General features: G+C 48.8%; 6 protein-coding genes across 8 annotated transcripts; 3 read left to right on the forward strand and 3 right to left on the reverse strand.

Moving 5' to 3' along the window:
- The first annotated feature begins 45 nt into the window (after nucleotides 1–45).
- On the forward strand, nucleotides 46–1,067 carry FOXG_04023 (uncharacterized protein). The gene is made up of 2 exons (XM_018381894.1): nucleotides 46–520; nucleotides 566–1,067. Exons 1-2 carry the CDS (start codon nucleotides 146–148, stop codon nucleotides 1,022–1,024), a joined length of 834 nt encoding a protein of 277 aa, XP_018238503.1. The 5' UTR covers nucleotides 46–145; the 3' UTR covers nucleotides 1,025–1,067.
- On the reverse strand, nucleotides 972–3,999 carry FOXG_04024 (uncharacterized protein). The gene is made up of 2 exons (XM_018381895.1): nucleotides 2,667–3,999; nucleotides 972–2,618 (listed from the first exon to the last, which is right to left on the reverse strand). Exons 1-2 carry the CDS (start codon nucleotides 3,834–3,836, stop codon nucleotides 1,452–1,454), a joined length of 2,337 nt encoding a protein of 778 aa, XP_018238504.1. The 5' UTR covers nucleotides 3,837–3,999; the 3' UTR covers nucleotides 972–1,451.
- Nucleotides 4,000–4,813: 814 nt separating this feature from the next.
- Nucleotides 4,814–6,336, reverse strand: FOXG_04025 (carboxymethylenebutenolidase; the record flags this gene model as incomplete). Its single annotated transcript, XM_018381896.1, has 5 exons — nucleotides 4,814–5,111; nucleotides 5,158–5,327; nucleotides 5,385–5,806; nucleotides 5,857–6,188; nucleotides 6,305–6,336. The coding sequence occupies 5 exons, from the start codon at nucleotides 6,334–6,336 to the stop codon at nucleotides 4,814–4,816; spliced, it is 1,254 nt and encodes a 417-aa protein (XP_018238505.1).
- A 3,361-nt stretch (nucleotides 6,337–9,697) lies between these two features.
- Nucleotides 9,698–11,793, forward strand: FOXG_04026 (uncharacterized protein). The gene is made up of 2 exons (XM_018381897.1): nucleotides 9,698–9,966; nucleotides 10,016–11,793. Exons 1-2 carry the CDS (start codon nucleotides 9,813–9,815, stop codon nucleotides 11,695–11,697), a joined length of 1,836 nt encoding a protein of 611 aa, XP_018238506.1. The 5' UTR covers nucleotides 9,698–9,812; the 3' UTR covers nucleotides 11,698–11,793.
- Nucleotides 11,794–12,197: 404 nt separating this feature from the next.
- FOXG_04027 (uncharacterized protein) lies at nucleotides 12,198–14,157 on the forward strand. Its single transcript, XM_018381898.1, has 3 exons — nucleotides 12,198–13,389; nucleotides 13,441–13,688; nucleotides 13,734–14,157. The coding sequence occupies exons 1-3, from the start codon at nucleotides 12,284–12,286 to the stop codon at nucleotides 14,027–14,029; spliced, it is 1,650 nt and encodes a 549-aa protein (XP_018238507.1). The 5' UTR covers nucleotides 12,198–12,283; the 3' UTR covers nucleotides 14,030–14,157.
- FOXG_04028 (uncharacterized protein) lies at nucleotides 14,040–16,528 on the reverse strand. 3 transcript variants are annotated; one of them, XM_018381900.1, is made up of 3 exons: nucleotides 16,077–16,528; nucleotides 14,545–16,029; nucleotides 14,040–14,489 (listed from the first exon to the last, which is right to left on the reverse strand). In XM_018381900.1, the coding sequence occupies exons 1-2, from the start codon at nucleotides 16,085–16,087 to the stop codon at nucleotides 14,565–14,567; spliced, it is 1,476 nt and encodes a 491-aa protein (XP_018238509.1). In that variant the 5' UTR covers nucleotides 16,088–16,528; the 3' UTR covers nucleotides 14,040–14,489; nucleotides 14,545–14,564. The 3 variants fall into 3 exon arrangements, with proteins under 3 accessions (XP_018238509.1, XP_018238508.1, XP_018238510.1); XM_018381901.1 differs by having other exon boundaries at nucleotides 14,055–15,013; nucleotides 15,072–16,029; XM_018381899.1 differs by having other exon boundaries at nucleotides 14,040–16,029.
- Nucleotides 16,529–17,266: the final 738 nt, after the last annotated feature.

The raw sequence follows: 17,266 nt of genomic DNA on the forward strand, positions 1-17,266 counted from the left end.
CGGCAATTGTTCAGCAGATGATAAGTAAAGAGCCGATAAGATGATGTGGCCACATCATTTATAAGAAATACTGTCATCAAATACATTCTAGACCAAGTAACTGATTATCATATTCTTCAATTCGCATTATACCCACTCAATCAATATGGCTACAGACGCTCTCCACGATGTCCGTCCTATGTTTGAGCTCCGCGGACGAAACTACATCGTCACCGGTGGAGCTCAAGGCATTGGTTTCGCTTGCACGCGAGCTATTTGCGAAATGGGCGGTAATGTGGCTGTGTTAGACATCCAGAAAGAACCTACTGCCGAGTTCAACACGTTGAGTGAGAAGTTCTCTGCCAAGACTGTTTACATCCAAACGGATGTTACGTCACAGGAGAGCATCAATGCGGCTTTCGACAAGGTGCTGAAGGAGTTTGAGACCATTGACGGTGTTGTGCCCGCTGCGGGTATCGCTATTGATAAGCCGTTCCTGGAACAGACTTGGGAGGAGTTTACCCGTATTCAGGACATCAATGTAAGATATCCGGTCTGCCAAGATGGATTTGACTAACAGGGATAGGTCCGGGGAACGTTCTTCGTGGCTCAACTTGCGGCCCGCCAGATGGTCAAGCAAGGTACAGGCGGAAGCATGGTCCTCCTCGCCTCTCAATCCGCACACATCGGCCTTCCCGGCTACCGCATGGCGGCATACAACGCCTCCAAGGGCGGTATCCTCATGCTCTCCAAAGCCTTGGCTGTTGAGCTAGCACCAAAGGGTATCAGGGTGAACACGATCTCACCAGGATTTGTGGACTCTGAGATGACGAGAACTGTTCGTGAGCTTAAGAGTAAGAGGGAGGGAGAGCAGATGTGGTTGGCACCGCCGAATCAGAGGTTGAGTACGCAGAATGATCTCACAGGGGCAGTTATCTACTTGTTGAGCGATGCGGCGAGACATACTACAGCGGCGGATATTCCGATTACAGGCGGGTTGCATGCTGGTACTATTGATGGATTGATTAGTTATGAGAACAACTAGGTTGAGTTTAGCGTTCAGAATGATATGAAATTGAGTTTATCCATCTTCCCAATCATTATTCCTTCAACCTCAAACCTTAATCTTCAACTGGGTATTCCATCACACACGGCTGCATCGTTGAGGGAGAGTCGGAGCTGAATCTCATTCTTCACGCTGTATTACCCAACGTATGTCTATCATAATCTTGGTATTGCCAACTGGCGCCACTGATAGCCAAGTCGGTTGTTATCAGATGAATGAGATACCTTTCCCGCCGTGAGCCTCAAGTGATACACCTTCAGCTGACCAGCGGCCCGCGAAGCGGATACCGCACCCGGATCCGTTCCTGAACCCCATACCCGCCCGCTATCTTCAACATTATCCGGAATTGCGAATCATCGGCTACGGGATCATAATCATCATAATTCATTCCTGACGCTAACCATAATCAAAATATACTCTCCGAAAACATGTGATTAACATCCCCAATAGGCCACTGCAACCTTAGCGAATCCTCCCAGCCCATCTGCATATCCGTATCCGAAATTACCGTCCCAGCCACCGCAAATCCACCCGGAACGACCCCGTTATTAAAAGGCGGCGAGTACTCCGCATAAGGCTGGAAATCTTCAACTGGCTGTGCGAGGCTTGCTCTTCTGATTGACTCTGTGACGTTATCTAGACCCTCGTGACTTCCTGGACTCGCTGGGTTTAGAATTCCCAGGCTGAGAAGGTTACGCCGCATTTCGATGAGGCGCTTGGCGAGACGACGTGCGGAGCGCGAGCGGTGGGTATATTTTGTTGTGAGGGTCACGCACATGCTGAAACTGCCGCCGAGAGATTCGATGAGATCGGGGGTTAGGCTTGGCAGCATCGTTGCTCTGTTTTGCTTTATGAAAGCGATGAGCAGAAATGCTAGACCAGCGGTGCATGCCAGTATATGCTGGTAATGTGGATGCTGTTTGCGGTAAATATCAGTAGTCACGTCAAGCGTGTGCAAGACATGAATGATATCGTAAACTCGATCAGTTGCCGATCGAACGTGGTTCTTTGTAATCTCAATATCCAACTCTGAGAAGAAGAATGGTTTGAGGAGTTGACTCCGAACGGATTCCGCTCGGAGATTTAGTAGGATGGTCCATGTTGGCGGACGCGCTGATGGATCTGTATGCCATGTCTGACAGTTTGCAACGGTGTAATCACCAACAGCTTTCTTCCTCCACTGCTCGATTTGAAAGCTCATCAGCTCAAATGAGTTTTCATCGTTATATCCTTCGCCTTTTGCGGCGTTGGATATAGGTTCGCTGAAGCGATCGCTTATTAGGATGAAAGAGAGCATGGCCTTGAGGTATGGATTTTTGACAGACGATGTTGACATGGAGCTGAAGCTCTTGTCTTGGAAGTGTGTCGGTAGACCCGTTGCGTAGCTCCATTGTCGATCAAGAATGACGATACTGCTGATGAGAGTGCAAGCTTCTGTGCGCTGAGCCTCTGTCTTGACTGTATGTCTGAAGACTTCGGCGTTATGGAGACCAAGTTCCATCAGCATGCGACCTGCGATACCGCACATGCGCCAAGCTGAGCGGGGCATCTCTTGGAAGAAGTCATACCAGCCCTGTTTGAATTAGTAAATTTCTCATTTTAGACAGTGGTAATACCATACCTTGAGGAATATTATGGTCGCATGCTGAATGCTATTAGCGGGTGCGGCCAGCTTCGCATTTACAGCATCCTGAAAACTATCCCTCAACAAAGTCTCCGTATTCGAGCTCGAAGGGTTTCCATCAGCCCTCAAAGCAATAGCCAAGCACAAGTTCAATATCAATAACAACTCGTACGTAGCAGCTCCAGTGCTCGATGCCAGAACATCCCAGATTCCAGCACCAGCTTCAGCATACCACGAGCGCGTCTGCATGATGAGCGCATCGATATCAACAACGGGATGAAGTTCACCGACAACTTCTTGATAAATGTACAAAAGCTGAGTGGCGTCTTGCAACCCCATAATTGAGCGGAATGTCAAAAGCATGGCTGGATCGCCTTTGTCGATTGTGCGCGGTGAGACGGAGAATTGTGTATTTTGCCCATCGTTCTGATCTGCTTCGTCGGAAGCGTCGTCTTCGTGAATACTGGCAAGTTGTAATTGCTTTTGTTGAAGTGGTGGGCCTGGACAACTATTTCGTCGGAGTTTTAGTTGTCCCACGTTCAATGCGTAGTCTGGACATGTTGGGCCGTAGAAATGTTGAGAGGCGGTTGTTCGTGAGGATTTTGGCGTTGAGCTCTGATCATCGGTGGTGGATTCAGTGTAACTGTGACTGATGATGAGTATTGTATTGGGATTTGCGTTAGGATTAGGATCGCGGGGCCGTGTCGCAGCAATCATGGTCATTGGCGATGGAAGATTCGTTTGTTCCTGGTTACTCGAGTATTGCACTTGCGACGCCAAGCTATTTAATTGCTCCTGAAGACTAGAGAGCATATCAACAATCGCAGCTTGATTCGTCTGACATGAGGTCCCTGAAGTTGTGCAATCACGGTTCGTAGTCGCAGGGATCGGGTCAGTAATGGCGGGCGCTGGAGGCGCTGCTGTCGTTGTAGTTGGGTGCCAATCGTCACTCTCAAGACTGGAGCTATTATTCTCAAGACTGCTGCTGTAACTGCAATTTTGGTTTCGGCTTGAGCAGTGCCTGCATGGCTGTCGTCCGTCGCATTTTCCCTTTCGTCTTCTACATGCGTCGCATGCGCGTAGAGCATATGGTGTCCTCCGTTTTCCGGTTTCTCCGGTTGAAGTGCTGGATTTCTTTACGCCTTTGGGTTCACGTGCCTGGGCCATGGCTAAAACAGGGGTTCCGTCTGCCCCCTTTGTCGCGTCGCGTTGATGAGTATCCCAGTGTAACCAGTCAATCGAGTCTGTCCTTTCATTTAATATTCTTTCGAGTATGTCGGAAGTCGGGTTAGAGGTGAGAAAGGCGGAAACTCGGGGCCAAAAGGTGAAGAAACACCGCGTTGATTATTTATCTTGGTCAATCTTGACTAGCGTCGGTCTTCACCTTGGACCCATGCGGGGTAAACCTGACTAGACTGAGATCGGCGAGACTAAGCTTCTACTTCTTATCTCTCATAATTTTAGCTGCAGAAATAAGTAGCGGACTTCTATGGATTCGGTTTAGGTGGTGGCCAACGACTTACATGAGCGGTTTGGAGGCCAATCAGACATTATCGGTTTGCAAGACCCTTATCATTCACCCCGGTTTCGGAAGAGCATCCGCTGCATTGGTTGGGAGGGTTCAGGGTAGATGATTCAGATTATCACATTTGACGGCATGGCCGAGTCAAAAGATGCAGGTGAAAGCGCTCGGCTGGAAACACAAACGCCTCATAGTCATTAATGGTGGCAATGTCTTAGACTGTTGGTGAGGACGTTGTAAGGGTTGCGGTAGGACTAGACAATTGCCGCACTGATACCAATGCGCTTCAAAGGTAGTGTGTCATCACGATTACGATTTGTAGTACTCTCTGGCATCACCCCCAAGTATTTGTGCTTTTGACATGTCAGAAACAGCAAAACTCACAAGCCAATGGTCTTATACAAGTTTACCTCGTCATACAATAACACCGATTCAATTGGCTATAATTCCTCCATGGCTATTGGGGCTCAAGAGCATGCGAATCTTGAGCGTCCAAACAAGACCCCGAGTGGGGCAAAGTTGTCGTCACACTTCGGGACCGAATACTACCCGCGGGAAAGAAAAGTTAATGTTTTACTCAAATCAATTGACGCCGAACTAATGCTTCTAACAAAATGCTACACTAAACCTCCCGAACTTTGTAACTAAACATCTCATTCGAAGCCACCGAATTCCTATCCCTCATCTTCGCCGCTGTATCAATACCCGTCACCGGCACACGATACTCATACTTGGCACCCTCCTTCTGTCCTGCAACAGGATACGGGAAGGGAAGATACTGCGGTATCAAACCCAATTGTGCAAGAACAGTGCCCTGGTCCCACGCGATATGCTCATGGTAGAGACGATCGCCGCGGATGTTTACGACTGCTGTGAAGGGGACTTCCATCTTCTTGTCGGTTGGTGGAACGCCGGGAAGTCTGAGATGTTAGTGAGGGATACTAAGAGGGACAGGAAGTGACGTACAGCCAGTCAATTGTCTTATTATGTGTGAACTTGTAGAGGAACTCATCGACTACTCGGTCAATACCGATTGTGCGGCTGATGAGTTCAAGTTCTGTGTCGTCTGAATTTTGAAAGATGAAGTTATCGCGGTAGAAAGTTGTAAGTGACTTGCGACCGATGCCACCGGTAAGCTGAACCAATGTTAGTACCTCAACCCATCCTCAATGTAAAAGCTGCAGTGAACTTACAGTAGGCACGTGATTAACGTATGGCTGATCAACCATAGTACTCATTGTATGCTCAACCGACCGGTCCGCAAACTCATAATAAGTATGCTCATCCCAGATAGCCTCAAGATCAAAGTACGGGCCATTAGTAAGAGGCTTGAGAAACGTCAAGTTTCTTGTGTGCGATAGAGACTCAGTCCAGTAGTCAAAGTCATCTTGGAATGGAGTTGCCATGAGATGAGACTTTGCGCTGGAGTATGAGTATGTTGTGAGGCCATCACCTCTCTCAATGATGGCTGTGCGGCCTGCAATGTGGCGCAGGATGGGAATATTGGACTTTTCAAGGGTTGCGAGATCTGCGTCGTTGGCGTAGATCACGGCGCCTACTAGACCAGAGTTGTTGACTGAGCCAGCTACCTGGTTCCATAGCTTGGGGTCATATGCTGTCGGAGAATTAGTATCACGTCACCAACCAACACACGGACTCACTCACCGATAAGTCCAACTTTTCTATCCTTCTCCAATTGCTCACAGCCCCTCAAAGATTTCAAAGCATCACTCAACACCTCACCCGCATCTCTCTTAAACGCCTTAGCCTGTATCTCAACAACAGCATACCCCTCCTCAGCCCACTTCAAAAGAGCAGAAGGAACACCCTCAACAATCTCCAAATGCTTCTCCGAGTCAGGACTCAGAATAACAAGACCAGGTCCATGACCCCGTCTCGAAAGTGGAGGCAGAAGAGTTATCCCCTCACCAACAGTCTCAGGCTTGGCCTGGGGAAGAGGAGCAGGAGCAAGGTTCCGATCAACTACACCAACTACACTTTTCGACCCAGAGTAGTGTAAATGTAAATTATGTAAGCAACTGTCCGGTGTGGTGGGTGTAGTGTGCTACACCAGCGCCTTTGGTGGATGTAGTTGACGGTTGGTTTGTCGTACACTTCGCTCACGTGACTTGCGCTCTTGATCATGGATGGTACTTGCCCAGCCTACTACCCCTCACTCTCTCCCTCATCGCCCTGAGCCCTCAGCCATGCCGTTGCTTGTTCTGCTAACTCGCCATCACTCATCCCAAGACCCTCATAAATCTGCTCTTCCTCGCGCCACGAGATCAACATCGGATCCAGTTCCTTGACGATCCCAGCCCTATACCATGACCGCGATACCTGACAGATGGAGATAATCTGGGCATCCAGAAGGCTTCGCGACGGCACCGCCATTCTTCCGGCAGCTGAAAAGAGCCTCTCGCACTCTGCAGACATTGGCTGAATGGTCAAAAAGTCCAACGCCATCCGCGAAAGTCGAGGGTATTTCAACCTCCTTTCATGCCAGTACGTAATAGGATCGCGAACTCTCCTATCACTCACTTCGCGGCTACCTTGCCATGTCTCGTATTCATCACCTTTGACTGCTTCATCGTCTGAAGAGTCGTATCTTGCCGGCATATGACGACTGTTGGCCTCGAATGGGCTGAAGAACTTGCGTCTTTTTGCTGGACGTTGGTCGTCTGACTCGTCTGCTTGAGAGAGGATATCGGAATTCGCGTACTCGGTCCTCCAAACTCGGTAAACCATCTCCTTAGCCTTGTCGACCCATTCTGGATGGGTGTCCCAAGTGTGCTCGAAATACGCCCACTTGTATGCAGGATGGAGAGCAAGAGCGGCATAGTAGATGGGTGTTTCATCTAGAGCTGAATAATACTTTTCAAGCTTGTCCCAGGCGAGATTAATCCCGATCCTGAACTGTTCGGCGTCGGGAAAGCCTGCTGCAAGCAATTTGTATTGCTCTAGTTTCGAGAGGAGCTCTTCGAAACCTAGAATCACATCCCATATGTTACCATATGAGCCCAGAAACCCTCGCCTTCTCTTTCTAACTTGTCCGTCACCCTCCAAAGTCCTCACTACATTCTCATAATGCGTCAATATCTCCTCCAGGCACTGGAGGGCTTCCCAGTCGCTGTCCGTTAGCTTGTTCTCCTCCTCGCAGATACGTGGCAGTTTTGCGGACTTCCTGACCTGACCCGTCCTCTTCGACCTATTCTCATCTTCCCACTCCTGTTTGTACTTTACCACCAGTAAGATAAGATATGGCCGAATTTTGAGTGCCCTACGGATCATGTACAGTTGGGAAAGCCAGCGGGTATTATTGTCTCGCACCACAGTAAGTGGCTTCCTCGATCGTTCCCTTAACGAACTGGCTTTGCTGATTGCATCTTGTTGAAGATCTCGCAGCAAGTACATCAATCTGTTGGACCGAAAGATGTCATAGACAAGGTTATGAAGCTTCCCAACGGGGCCTTTGCTCCTCCATGATTCCCAGTCTGCTTCCGGCAGGGCCGACGCGCCGGAGAGTTGCTCTTCGAAAGCGCTTGCGTTCTTGCCAAAAAGCAACGCCTTTGCTGACAAGTTGACCGTGTGACCGAAACAGCGGCCTCGGCGAGACGCACCAGTGAAGCCTAGTTCACGACCAATGGCCCCCATCGCTGTATCATTATTCTCTGCGTTGTCAAGCGTGAAATATCCTATTTTCTCGGTAATCTGGTAGGCTGTCAAGATATCAAGGACTTGAGCTGCAATATTCGATCCACTGTGGCGTACGGAAACCTCGGGCACACCCAGCACAATCTTACGGGGCTTGTTGTGCTCATCTCTGAAGAAGCAAGCGATTCCGTACAAGGTATGCCGGTTTCCCGACGTCCAGCCATCGAAAGAGATGTGAATCAGGCCGGGAGATTGTCGAAGGACGTCGATAACGGTGTGGCGGTGTCGTTGATACTCAGTGATAATCCTGGTCCTGAGGGTATCTGCAGATAAGTGGCCACCACGTATTGACACTGATGGACTAAGATAATCGAATATGGCTCGGAGATCCTCGTCTTCGACCGTGAGAAAGGAAAGATTACTCTTAACGATCCATTGCATCACCATCCGTTGAAAATGGTCCCTGTCAAAGTTCTTGACGAAGGAGTTCGCCATGGCCTGCTCCCGCGGCTTTTCCGGATCGAGCGTCAAGGTATCAGCTATTGAGCGGTGCTGCTTCTCGACGCTTTCCGCTTTCAACTGCGTCGAAGACTTCGTCTTGCCCTCTGGCGCCCGAATATGATGTTCTTTGAACAGATGTTTGCTGGCATTTTGAAGACCAGTATGCGTGAAGTTCTTCGGCTGGGGGACTCGTTGGTGAATGCAGAGTTTGCATACCCATCTTCGCTCATGAGCCCGCTGGATATCATACCCGTAGTCCCAAGTCCAGGAGGAGGTGTCCTTTGCGCGCTCGGAGAAGAGCCAGCCGCGGAAATGACGAAACAGACGTTCTTCCTGTAGCTGTTGGGCATCAGCTAGTAACGTTGATGGTGAAAGAATTGGTGGAGAGGTCTCAACGACTTTGTCTTCTAAAGGATCGGTCATTACGGGAGGTGTGAATGCGTCAAACAGATCGATGAAAATTTGGACCTGTACGGGAAATTACCCCAGGATATCCTCTATAACTACTGGGGGCCCGAAAATAAGTTAGGAAATACTAAAGTCTGTGTGGCCCTGCCCTCACAAAAGACAGTACCTCCTAACAGGGTGGATCCAGATGTCCAAAACTGGATACCCTGTCCCACTAAAAATCCACCGCTGCAAAAATCCACTACACCTACATCAACCAGGGTCGTCGATGTAGGGTAGTTGATCACGTCGAGGGTTCAGGTTGATTGATGTAAGTGTATGAGTAATACACCAATCGATCAACCGGTGGGTTTCGGTGTAGTTGATCGGAACCTTGAGCAGGAGGCTTTGAAATGTCGGCATACATTGTGAAAATTGATTGGTTGATTTTCGAGTCTGGGGGTAAAGGTGGTCTAGGCGCTGCTCGAAGAAACAATATATAGATAGTAAATTAAAATGTGAAGTACGTAGAGCGGAACTCCGCCGAGGTTTGGTTGAAACCCGGATTATGATACGAGGGGTTATCGCGAACCCCGCTTTTGACAAGTCTTATCGCAGATCTGAGATAAACGCTTCAGCTTCGGAACTTCCGGTCGGAAAGTCCGTAGGCGCATGATGCGCTGTTAGTCTTTAAGCTAAACATGATAACCGAGTCAACTCCAGCGAGTCGTCTCTGTTCCTGCGTCACTAATCTGGATTAGATATATGAGTTACAGGGTTCGGAACACTTACTGAAGCTCTCGTGTCGTTCCGTAGTGATGATTTACCCCAGATAAGGCAACTGATACGTGGGGACGGAATGGGGGTGACGGAACGTGGAATCTGGGGTAGTAGCTAAGCTAGTGTTATCGGCATTCCTTGTTTACGACAGTTCTACAGCAGTCGAGATATCGTTCCGACATGTATTGGTTGTTTGAGGGGTTCAGCTGAGTTGTCAGTTGGAGATTAGACGAGGTTTTGGAGTGAAACTGACGTTTGGGGATACCCGACGCTTGTGGTTGGATAGATATAGAAAGCCCATGGTTCGCCCCCTTGGCTTGTTTGCATCATCATACTTGCTTCTTTCAACTAATAGAGTATACACGATCTTGCCTTTTACCTCTCAACACTCATTCTTCTATCTTTATCAAGACAACATGACTAAATCCTATGATGTCGTGGTTGTAGGCGCTGGTAAGCCTCTCCCTTCTGCTCCCAGAGACGTCGTCATCTAACAAGTCAGGATGGTTCGGTCTGGCCGCCGCAAAAGCCATTAGACAAATCAGCCCCCACGCCAATCTGGCCATCCTCGAATCCGCCGAGTCATGCGGTGGCACTTGGTCCAAGAACCGTCTCTATCCCGGTCTCAAGTCCAACAATATGAAGGGCACATACGAATTCCCCGACTTTCCCATGGTCGAGAAGACATACGGCGTCAAGCCCAATAGCCACATTCCCGGAACTGTCCTCCATCGATATCTCACCGACTTTGCTAAGCACTACGACTTTCACGATCGAATCCAGTTTAACACTTCTGTTAACTTGGTAGAGCGAAATGGCGATGCGGGATGGAGAGTTAGTGTTACTTCCCCCGAGGGAACAGAGAGTATCACTACTGAGAGATTGGTGCTGGCTACTGGTCTTACATCAACACCGAATATGCCCCAGTACAAGAACGCTGACAAGTTTGGCGCTCCTCTCTTCCACGCTAAGGACTTCTGCAAAGAAGCTCCTAACCTGAACGTCAAGAAGGCCATTGTCGTCGGTGGTGCCAAGTCTGCCTTTGACGTTGCTTACGCTCTGGTTCAAGATGGCGCAACAGTCGACTTGGTTGTGCGCCCTACAGGAAACGGACCAGTCTGGATCGCTCCTCCTTTCGTCACACCTCTCAAGAAGCGACTTGATCAGTTGCTCAACATTCGATGGATGACCTGGTTCAGTCCTTGCCCTTGGGGCCAGGAAGATGGTTTCCCTGCTGTACGAAACTTCCTCCATGGAACTTCTGTCGGCAGATTCCTCGTCAGTAACTTCTGGAAGGCTTTGAGTAACGATGTCACTGGGGCTATCGGATACGACTCTCACCCTGAGCTTGCGAAGCTCAAGCCTTGGCACTCTGCTTTCTGGATTGGTAGCGGACTTAGTATTCTCAACTACGATAGCCCTTTGTTTGACCTTGTTAAGCAGGGTAAGATCAGAGTTCACATCGATGATATCGAGTCATTGGAGCCTAACCGAGCTGTCCTTGCATCTGGCAATGTTATTGACACCGACGCTATCATTTGCTCAACTGGATGGAAGAAGGAGTCTACTATCAAGTTTGCGGAGGATGAGCTTGGTCTTCCCTACTCAACAGAAAAGAGGCGCTCCTTGGCCCAAGCCGCGGACGAGAAGGTCCTCTCTCTGTATCCCGGCCTCAAGAAGCAACCAGAGCTCAATGTCAAGCCCAAAGAAGCCAATCCTCTTCGCTACTACCGCTTCATGATTCCCTCCGGCATGGTCAAGACCCGTGACTTGGCTTTCGCCGGCATGATCTCAACCGTCAGCACAGCCACATGCGCAACTATCCAAGGCCACTGGATCGCTGCTTTCCTCGCCGGCAAGATCGACCGCATTCCTACATCCGACAAGGAGATCACCGATGAGATTATGCTTCACACTCAATGGGGCAAGTGGCGATACCCTTGCGGTTACGGAGCCGATCTTCCTGATCTTGTATTCGAGGGTCTGCCTTATTGCAACATGCTTATGAAGGATATGGGACTCGAGACACATCGCAAGGGAAGTCGGTTCCAAGAACTCACCTCGCCTTATCTCCCTGCTGACTTCAAGGGATTGGTTGAGGAGTGGAAGGAGAAGCATGAGGCTACTGAAGAGATTAACGGTGTCGAGGTTGAGCAACTTGCTGGTGCGCTGAAGAAGGCGTAAGGTGTATTGTTTTGTCGTTAGCATATATCCATGGTCGAGATTGTTCGCGCTACTGTCCATTGGCAGTTATCGCATGATAGCAGAATGAAAACGAGTATTCTTTAGTATTTTCCTGTGACTCTTTTCTCGATGATCGAGGTGCTCATGAAGATTGTGATTAACGTTCTCTAGCGTTGGCGGCCTATAGTTGCAGGCTTCTAGTCAGTGCGTTCTAGCTGGTCTCGCATTGCTGGAGGAGGCTGGCCACTTGAGCTTCAGCGCTGGCGCCAACAGCCTAGACTATGCGTTTCGCCAAATCACGTCGCTGTCCGTTGGCGTGGGTATGACTTGTTATCGAGCTCTCATAAATGACGTTGCTATAACAATGCCAAAGAATGCTTGGCGATTTTCTTACATCTGCGACAGATCCAATTGAGTAATTTGAACCTTGTAAACTGATGTCATTTGTCAGCCTGAAGCGCGCCCTTGAAATGAACTATGACGCTGCTTACCATCAACTGATGCGACCTTGAATTATACTTAAAAGAGCTTATCTCGACTTCAAACTCGCTTCACCATCATCGAACACGCAGTGCAACAGCGCAGAATGGACCGCAGCTTCGATATCACGACGGAAACGGGCGCTGCGTCGATTCACGGCGGCATCATTCCCCTAGAACCCCTCAATCCGAAAGCGAAGATAAGAACAGCCAATCAAGCCAGCATCAACAATGACAGCGACACGCAACTGAACCCTCCAGTTCCCGAAGAGGAAAATGCTTCAAGCGCACAAGACTCAAATGGTCTGGGGATATCCAAGACAAGAGGTGTCATTGTCATCGTCACTCTTGCGGGCATCAGCTTTCTCAATACCATGGGCTCCGGCATTCTCATCGCTGCGCTTCCCAAAATTGCTGACGACGTTGGCCTCTCTGAGAACCTCATCCTCTGGCCCGCAGCAGTGTATGCGCTCGCAGCTGGATGTCTGTTACTCATCTTTGGTGCAATCGCGGATGTCGTCGGAGCCAAGTTGATGTGGGTTACGGGGAGCTTTCTCTTTGTAGCTTTCACATTGGCTGTTGGCCTTGCTCAGACGGGCATTCAGGTCATTCTTTTTCGCACTCTACTTGGAGCCTCGATATCGATGTGCTTGCCTACAGCTGTCAGCTTGATAGCCAATACCTTCCCCAAGGGACCTTGGAGAAATGTCGCGTTTGCGATCAACGGCATGGGCAGTCCTCTTGGCTACGCTCTCGGCCTCGTTCTTGGAGGTATCTTCACCGATACGATCGGCTGGAGATGGGCTTACTACATGAGCGCAATCATCAACTTTTGTCTATCCACAGGCGCGATCTGGTCGCTTCCCTCTGTGTATACTCCATCAGAGCGGAAATGGACGACGCGCTTGATGCATGAGATTGACTGGGTTGGAGCTACCACTATGAGTGTTGCACTCGGCATGCTGCTCTATGTCCTTGCCATGATATCCTCGTCGTACAAGAGACTTGACGACCCCCAGAATATCGCGCTTTTGACAGTTGCCATTATTCTGTTGGCTGCATTTCCCTTCTGGATGGACTATCAGGTCAAGCGCGGAAAGCCAGCCTTAATACCCAACAGCCTCTGGAAGAATCGGTCTTTCACATCAGTTTGCATTGCTGTCTTCTTGTGCTGGGCTTCGCTGAATGGTATTGAGTATTTCACAACGCTATAGTGAGTCCCTTGAGATACTAATTTGATCACTTACTGACCCTGGCCCCGTAGCTTCCAAAAGGTCGAGGGTCTGTCGGCTCTAGAAAGCTCCCTCAGATTTCTACCGCATGTCATCATGGGTGTGGCGGTCAACATCATCACTGGCTTCCTCATCGCCAAAGTTAAGGTTCGCACGTTAGCTGTTGTCTCAGCACTTGTGACAATGGTGGCCGCCCCTCTGATGGCGACCGTTGACGTTGGTGAGAACTATTGGCTTGCTCCTTTTTGGGCCATGTTCCTTTCACCCGTCAATCCGGATGGTAGGTTAAACCGCGCTTTGACCTGGTCAAGCTAATGTAAAATAGTATTATTCACTGTGTCAAACCTCGTGATTTCCGACGCTTACCCCCCAGAGATGCAGTCCCTCGCTGGTGGTGTCTTCAACGAAGTCGCTCAATTTGGCAACTCAGTCGGTTTGGCCATTACCGCCGCAATTGCTGCTTCAGTTACAGAGCACTCCAACATCACGGAACGCCAAGAGGCTTTGATGAAAGGGTATCGGGCTGCATTCTGGACCATCTTTGCCAGCTGCAGCACGGTCACCATTGTAGTATGGCTTGGTTTGAAGAAGGGCGGTATCGTTGGAAGGAAGCAGGATTAATTATGAGTGTCCAGAATTTTTAATAACTTCAAATGGTATATTCGTAGCAACTACTTAACTAAGACTTTCCAAAGAGCCTTCTAGCAAACCCTCGAGCTCCTTCTGAGCGCGTGATCATCTTCTTACGATCTGCCTGGAACTGATCGGGAGAAGTCAAGACGCATTGGTTGACTTGCTCGTGTTTCGACGTCCTGAACCGTATTTGACACATCCAGACGCCCTTGAGAAACTCCCCAGGTGACGGTATCACTCTTATCTCATGCTCTGTCAAAGACATGATGAACTCGGGTTTCAATATCCCACAAACAGCTGCTGCCCAGTTATACGGAAGGGCTGGTTTATGAGATGCCCAGTCCGTTTGAGACCATTGCGGAGCCACTGCAATTACTTGGAGCGGTTCAGTACCCATGATGTTCTTGGTACAGGCGTGTTGGGGGCGGATTGTTGGTTGTACTGTATACTATCAAGACGTTAGAACAAGAAGAGTGTGGTTCCTCCTGAAGCAATCAATGAACCTCGTGTATTGTCCCACAGATCATTTTGCCAAAGACTTTGCAATGATCTTTATGATAAGGCGGATCCAGTAAGACACCATCCACTTTACTAACCAAGTTGTCTGTCTTGTACAGTATACCCAGCTCTGTGAGAATAATCTCGATCTCAGGGTGAATTCCATCCCATCTTGGAGGTCCCTCAACGACAATGACAATGTTATGCCATGAGGAGGTGGGACATCGTCGCCAAGCTCCAAACGCCGCGTCAATCCAACAACTGCAGTGGTGATAAACTCCCATTGGCGTTTAAAAACAGAAGAAGTAGTCATCGTCGTCACTGGAATGTAGAAGACAATTTTGATGTCTCTAGGTTTTAGATATCGCTTCGGTCGTAGAGTGTCTTTCTGCGAGGGGAACTCTTGTGCTGAACACGCCAAAGCTGTGAAGCTATTGCAGGAGGATTCGATATAGTAATCTTCAGACAAGAGATCTGTGACCGCTGTTGGCATGGGCCAGTTGATCACTAATTTGCCGTGGAAAGTCTCAACCCCCAAGTAGCTGAAGTCTGGCGTTTCTGACAATACGTCATATCCGGAGATGGTAAGGCGATCTGTCTTCGATGCGTTTGTTGAGACACCTTTCGTTACCTCAGGTTCGTCATTTTCGTAGTTGTGAGAGTACCTTTCATTACTGTCATATTTTGCAGGACCCGGTTTGAACTGTCGTTCCTGGGCGGCTTGACTGGTTTCGGTTGATCGGTCCTCAAATATCTGCCTCTCATGAACTCTTGCATGGTCTGGATAATGGATTCCAGCGACTCCTCGTGCATCGTCCTGTGATGATGTAGACTGGGCTGAAGTCGTTAAACGCTCGACTTCGCCCAAATATGCCTGATTTACGTGAGCTTGCCATTCTTTCTCCTTCTTCTCCCAATATTTTGTTTCACTCTCTACTGAGGACTTCTCCCATTCTTCAAGGTAAGCGTCATCGGGCGGTACTGCAAGCTCATCATCTTCCTCGGAAGGTTGCCGATGACCTGAATGGTGGAAAGCGATCGGCTGTTGGATGTGCTGCTGTGGAGACTCAAGCGAACGTTGGACGTCTTTCAGCTTTGTTTCGGCCAACCTTTCCTGGCGCTTTTGCTCTTCCCATCTCTTCTTCTTCAACTTGTATGACACTGGATCGGTCGCTGCAGAATCCAGCTCCCAGTCCGAAAGATAAGCAGGATCGGAAGGCTTATCGCTCCCTTCCTCTTTCTCAAGAACAAAAGATGGTGCTTTTGTGCTAGAATCTCCTCCATCGATAGATGCGCCATCCATGGTCTTCTCAGTATATGTCGTCATCTCCTCAAGAAAGTTCTGAAGGATGTAGTCGTTTCCTCCTTGCTTCGGTAATCGTTGCTGAAGGCGAAGTATTTCTTCCAGAATTTGCGCCGTGTCATCTTTTATCGTTGACGTCTCATTACGAATCGCTGATGTGTCGTTTTTAATCTCTTTGGTAACGTGCCTACATGTATTGGTCAACCTGTCCCAAGTAGTCGCGTGGGTACTTACAGTGATATCATATCCAGAGCTAACTCCAATGCTGCCTTATGAGCCTCAAGATTTGAGCGCAGTTTTGCGACATCTCCTTGTCCATTGATGGTCCAACCAGCCTTGGATTTGAGTCGGTTATCGCCGCCATATTTCGTGATACACTCTTGTAGCTCTACGACCACCGAGTTGCAATTGGTTACGATACCGAGACATGTTGTTCGAGAGTCGTGGGAAATGTCTTGCTCTCATCAGCCACATCTTCCTGGATGAGTTCAAGGACTGTTTGTAGAGAGAGCAGCTCACGTGCCACCCGGTCAAGATCACCCCGGGCTTCGCGACAAGTGCGAACAAAGGAGTTGATGGACAGTGATAGGGACCCAATGGTTGAAATGAGAGTGGCGCATCCTGTCGCTATCGATAAAGGGTCCATGATACTATAAGATATCCATGATCATTGACATGCGACAGTGAGATTCTTGAGCGAGGGGTACTGAAACCGGTTTTCAGCTGACGGGGGATCATTTGATCTGGGATACCCAATTGGTTGATGAGTTCAATGCATTTTACTAAGGCGCTTAACAATTATACAGTTGCGTCATTGGCTCATCAAGATGCCAAGCTTCAACGGTAATCGAACGATAATGGATAAGTTGAAGGATGTTATTCGCATAATTCTCGCATCGTCAGAAATCGCTGAGATTGGCGCACAATTGAGTATCGCTGGTACCACCGAGCACTATGTAAAGATGACAGAAAGATGTCTAGTATATAAACTTAATTGGATGTTGTAGTACAGCCGTTCATTTAAGGATGCTCAGTAAGCACAGCGGTAATTCATAGGTGATGATTATTGTTTCCCAAGAAGATATATTTGCGTATAATCTTAAAAAGAAAACATCATTTTCTTTTCGGGCTCTAAAAATGAGTACGATGCCCTAGGAAGATAACTTTAATACGTCAAATGCAAGTAACCTTTGCAATGCCTCAATCCGAGGCTAACGTCATTTGCAGCTCCGCCTTCTGTTCCGTGTGTCACGAAATTGAGGTCGGAGGAATGGTAGGTCCACCAGGTTTTATGCTGGCAGTAGACCTCACTATCCTGGAAACCAGGCCACTCAAAAATGAGTGATTAACATTAAGAAATAATCATTCTCAAAACTTACCTAAACCTGCGTTGGCATGCTTATCTCGCTGTCCCGGGTAGGTGG

Source organism: Fusarium oxysporum, chromosome 4 (assembly GCF_000149955.1).
Source record: "Fusarium oxysporum f. sp. lycopersici 4287 chromosome 4, whole genome shotgun sequence".
Taxonomy (NCBI): domain Eukaryota; kingdom Fungi; phylum Ascomycota; class Sordariomycetes; order Hypocreales; family Nectriaceae; genus Fusarium; species Fusarium oxysporum.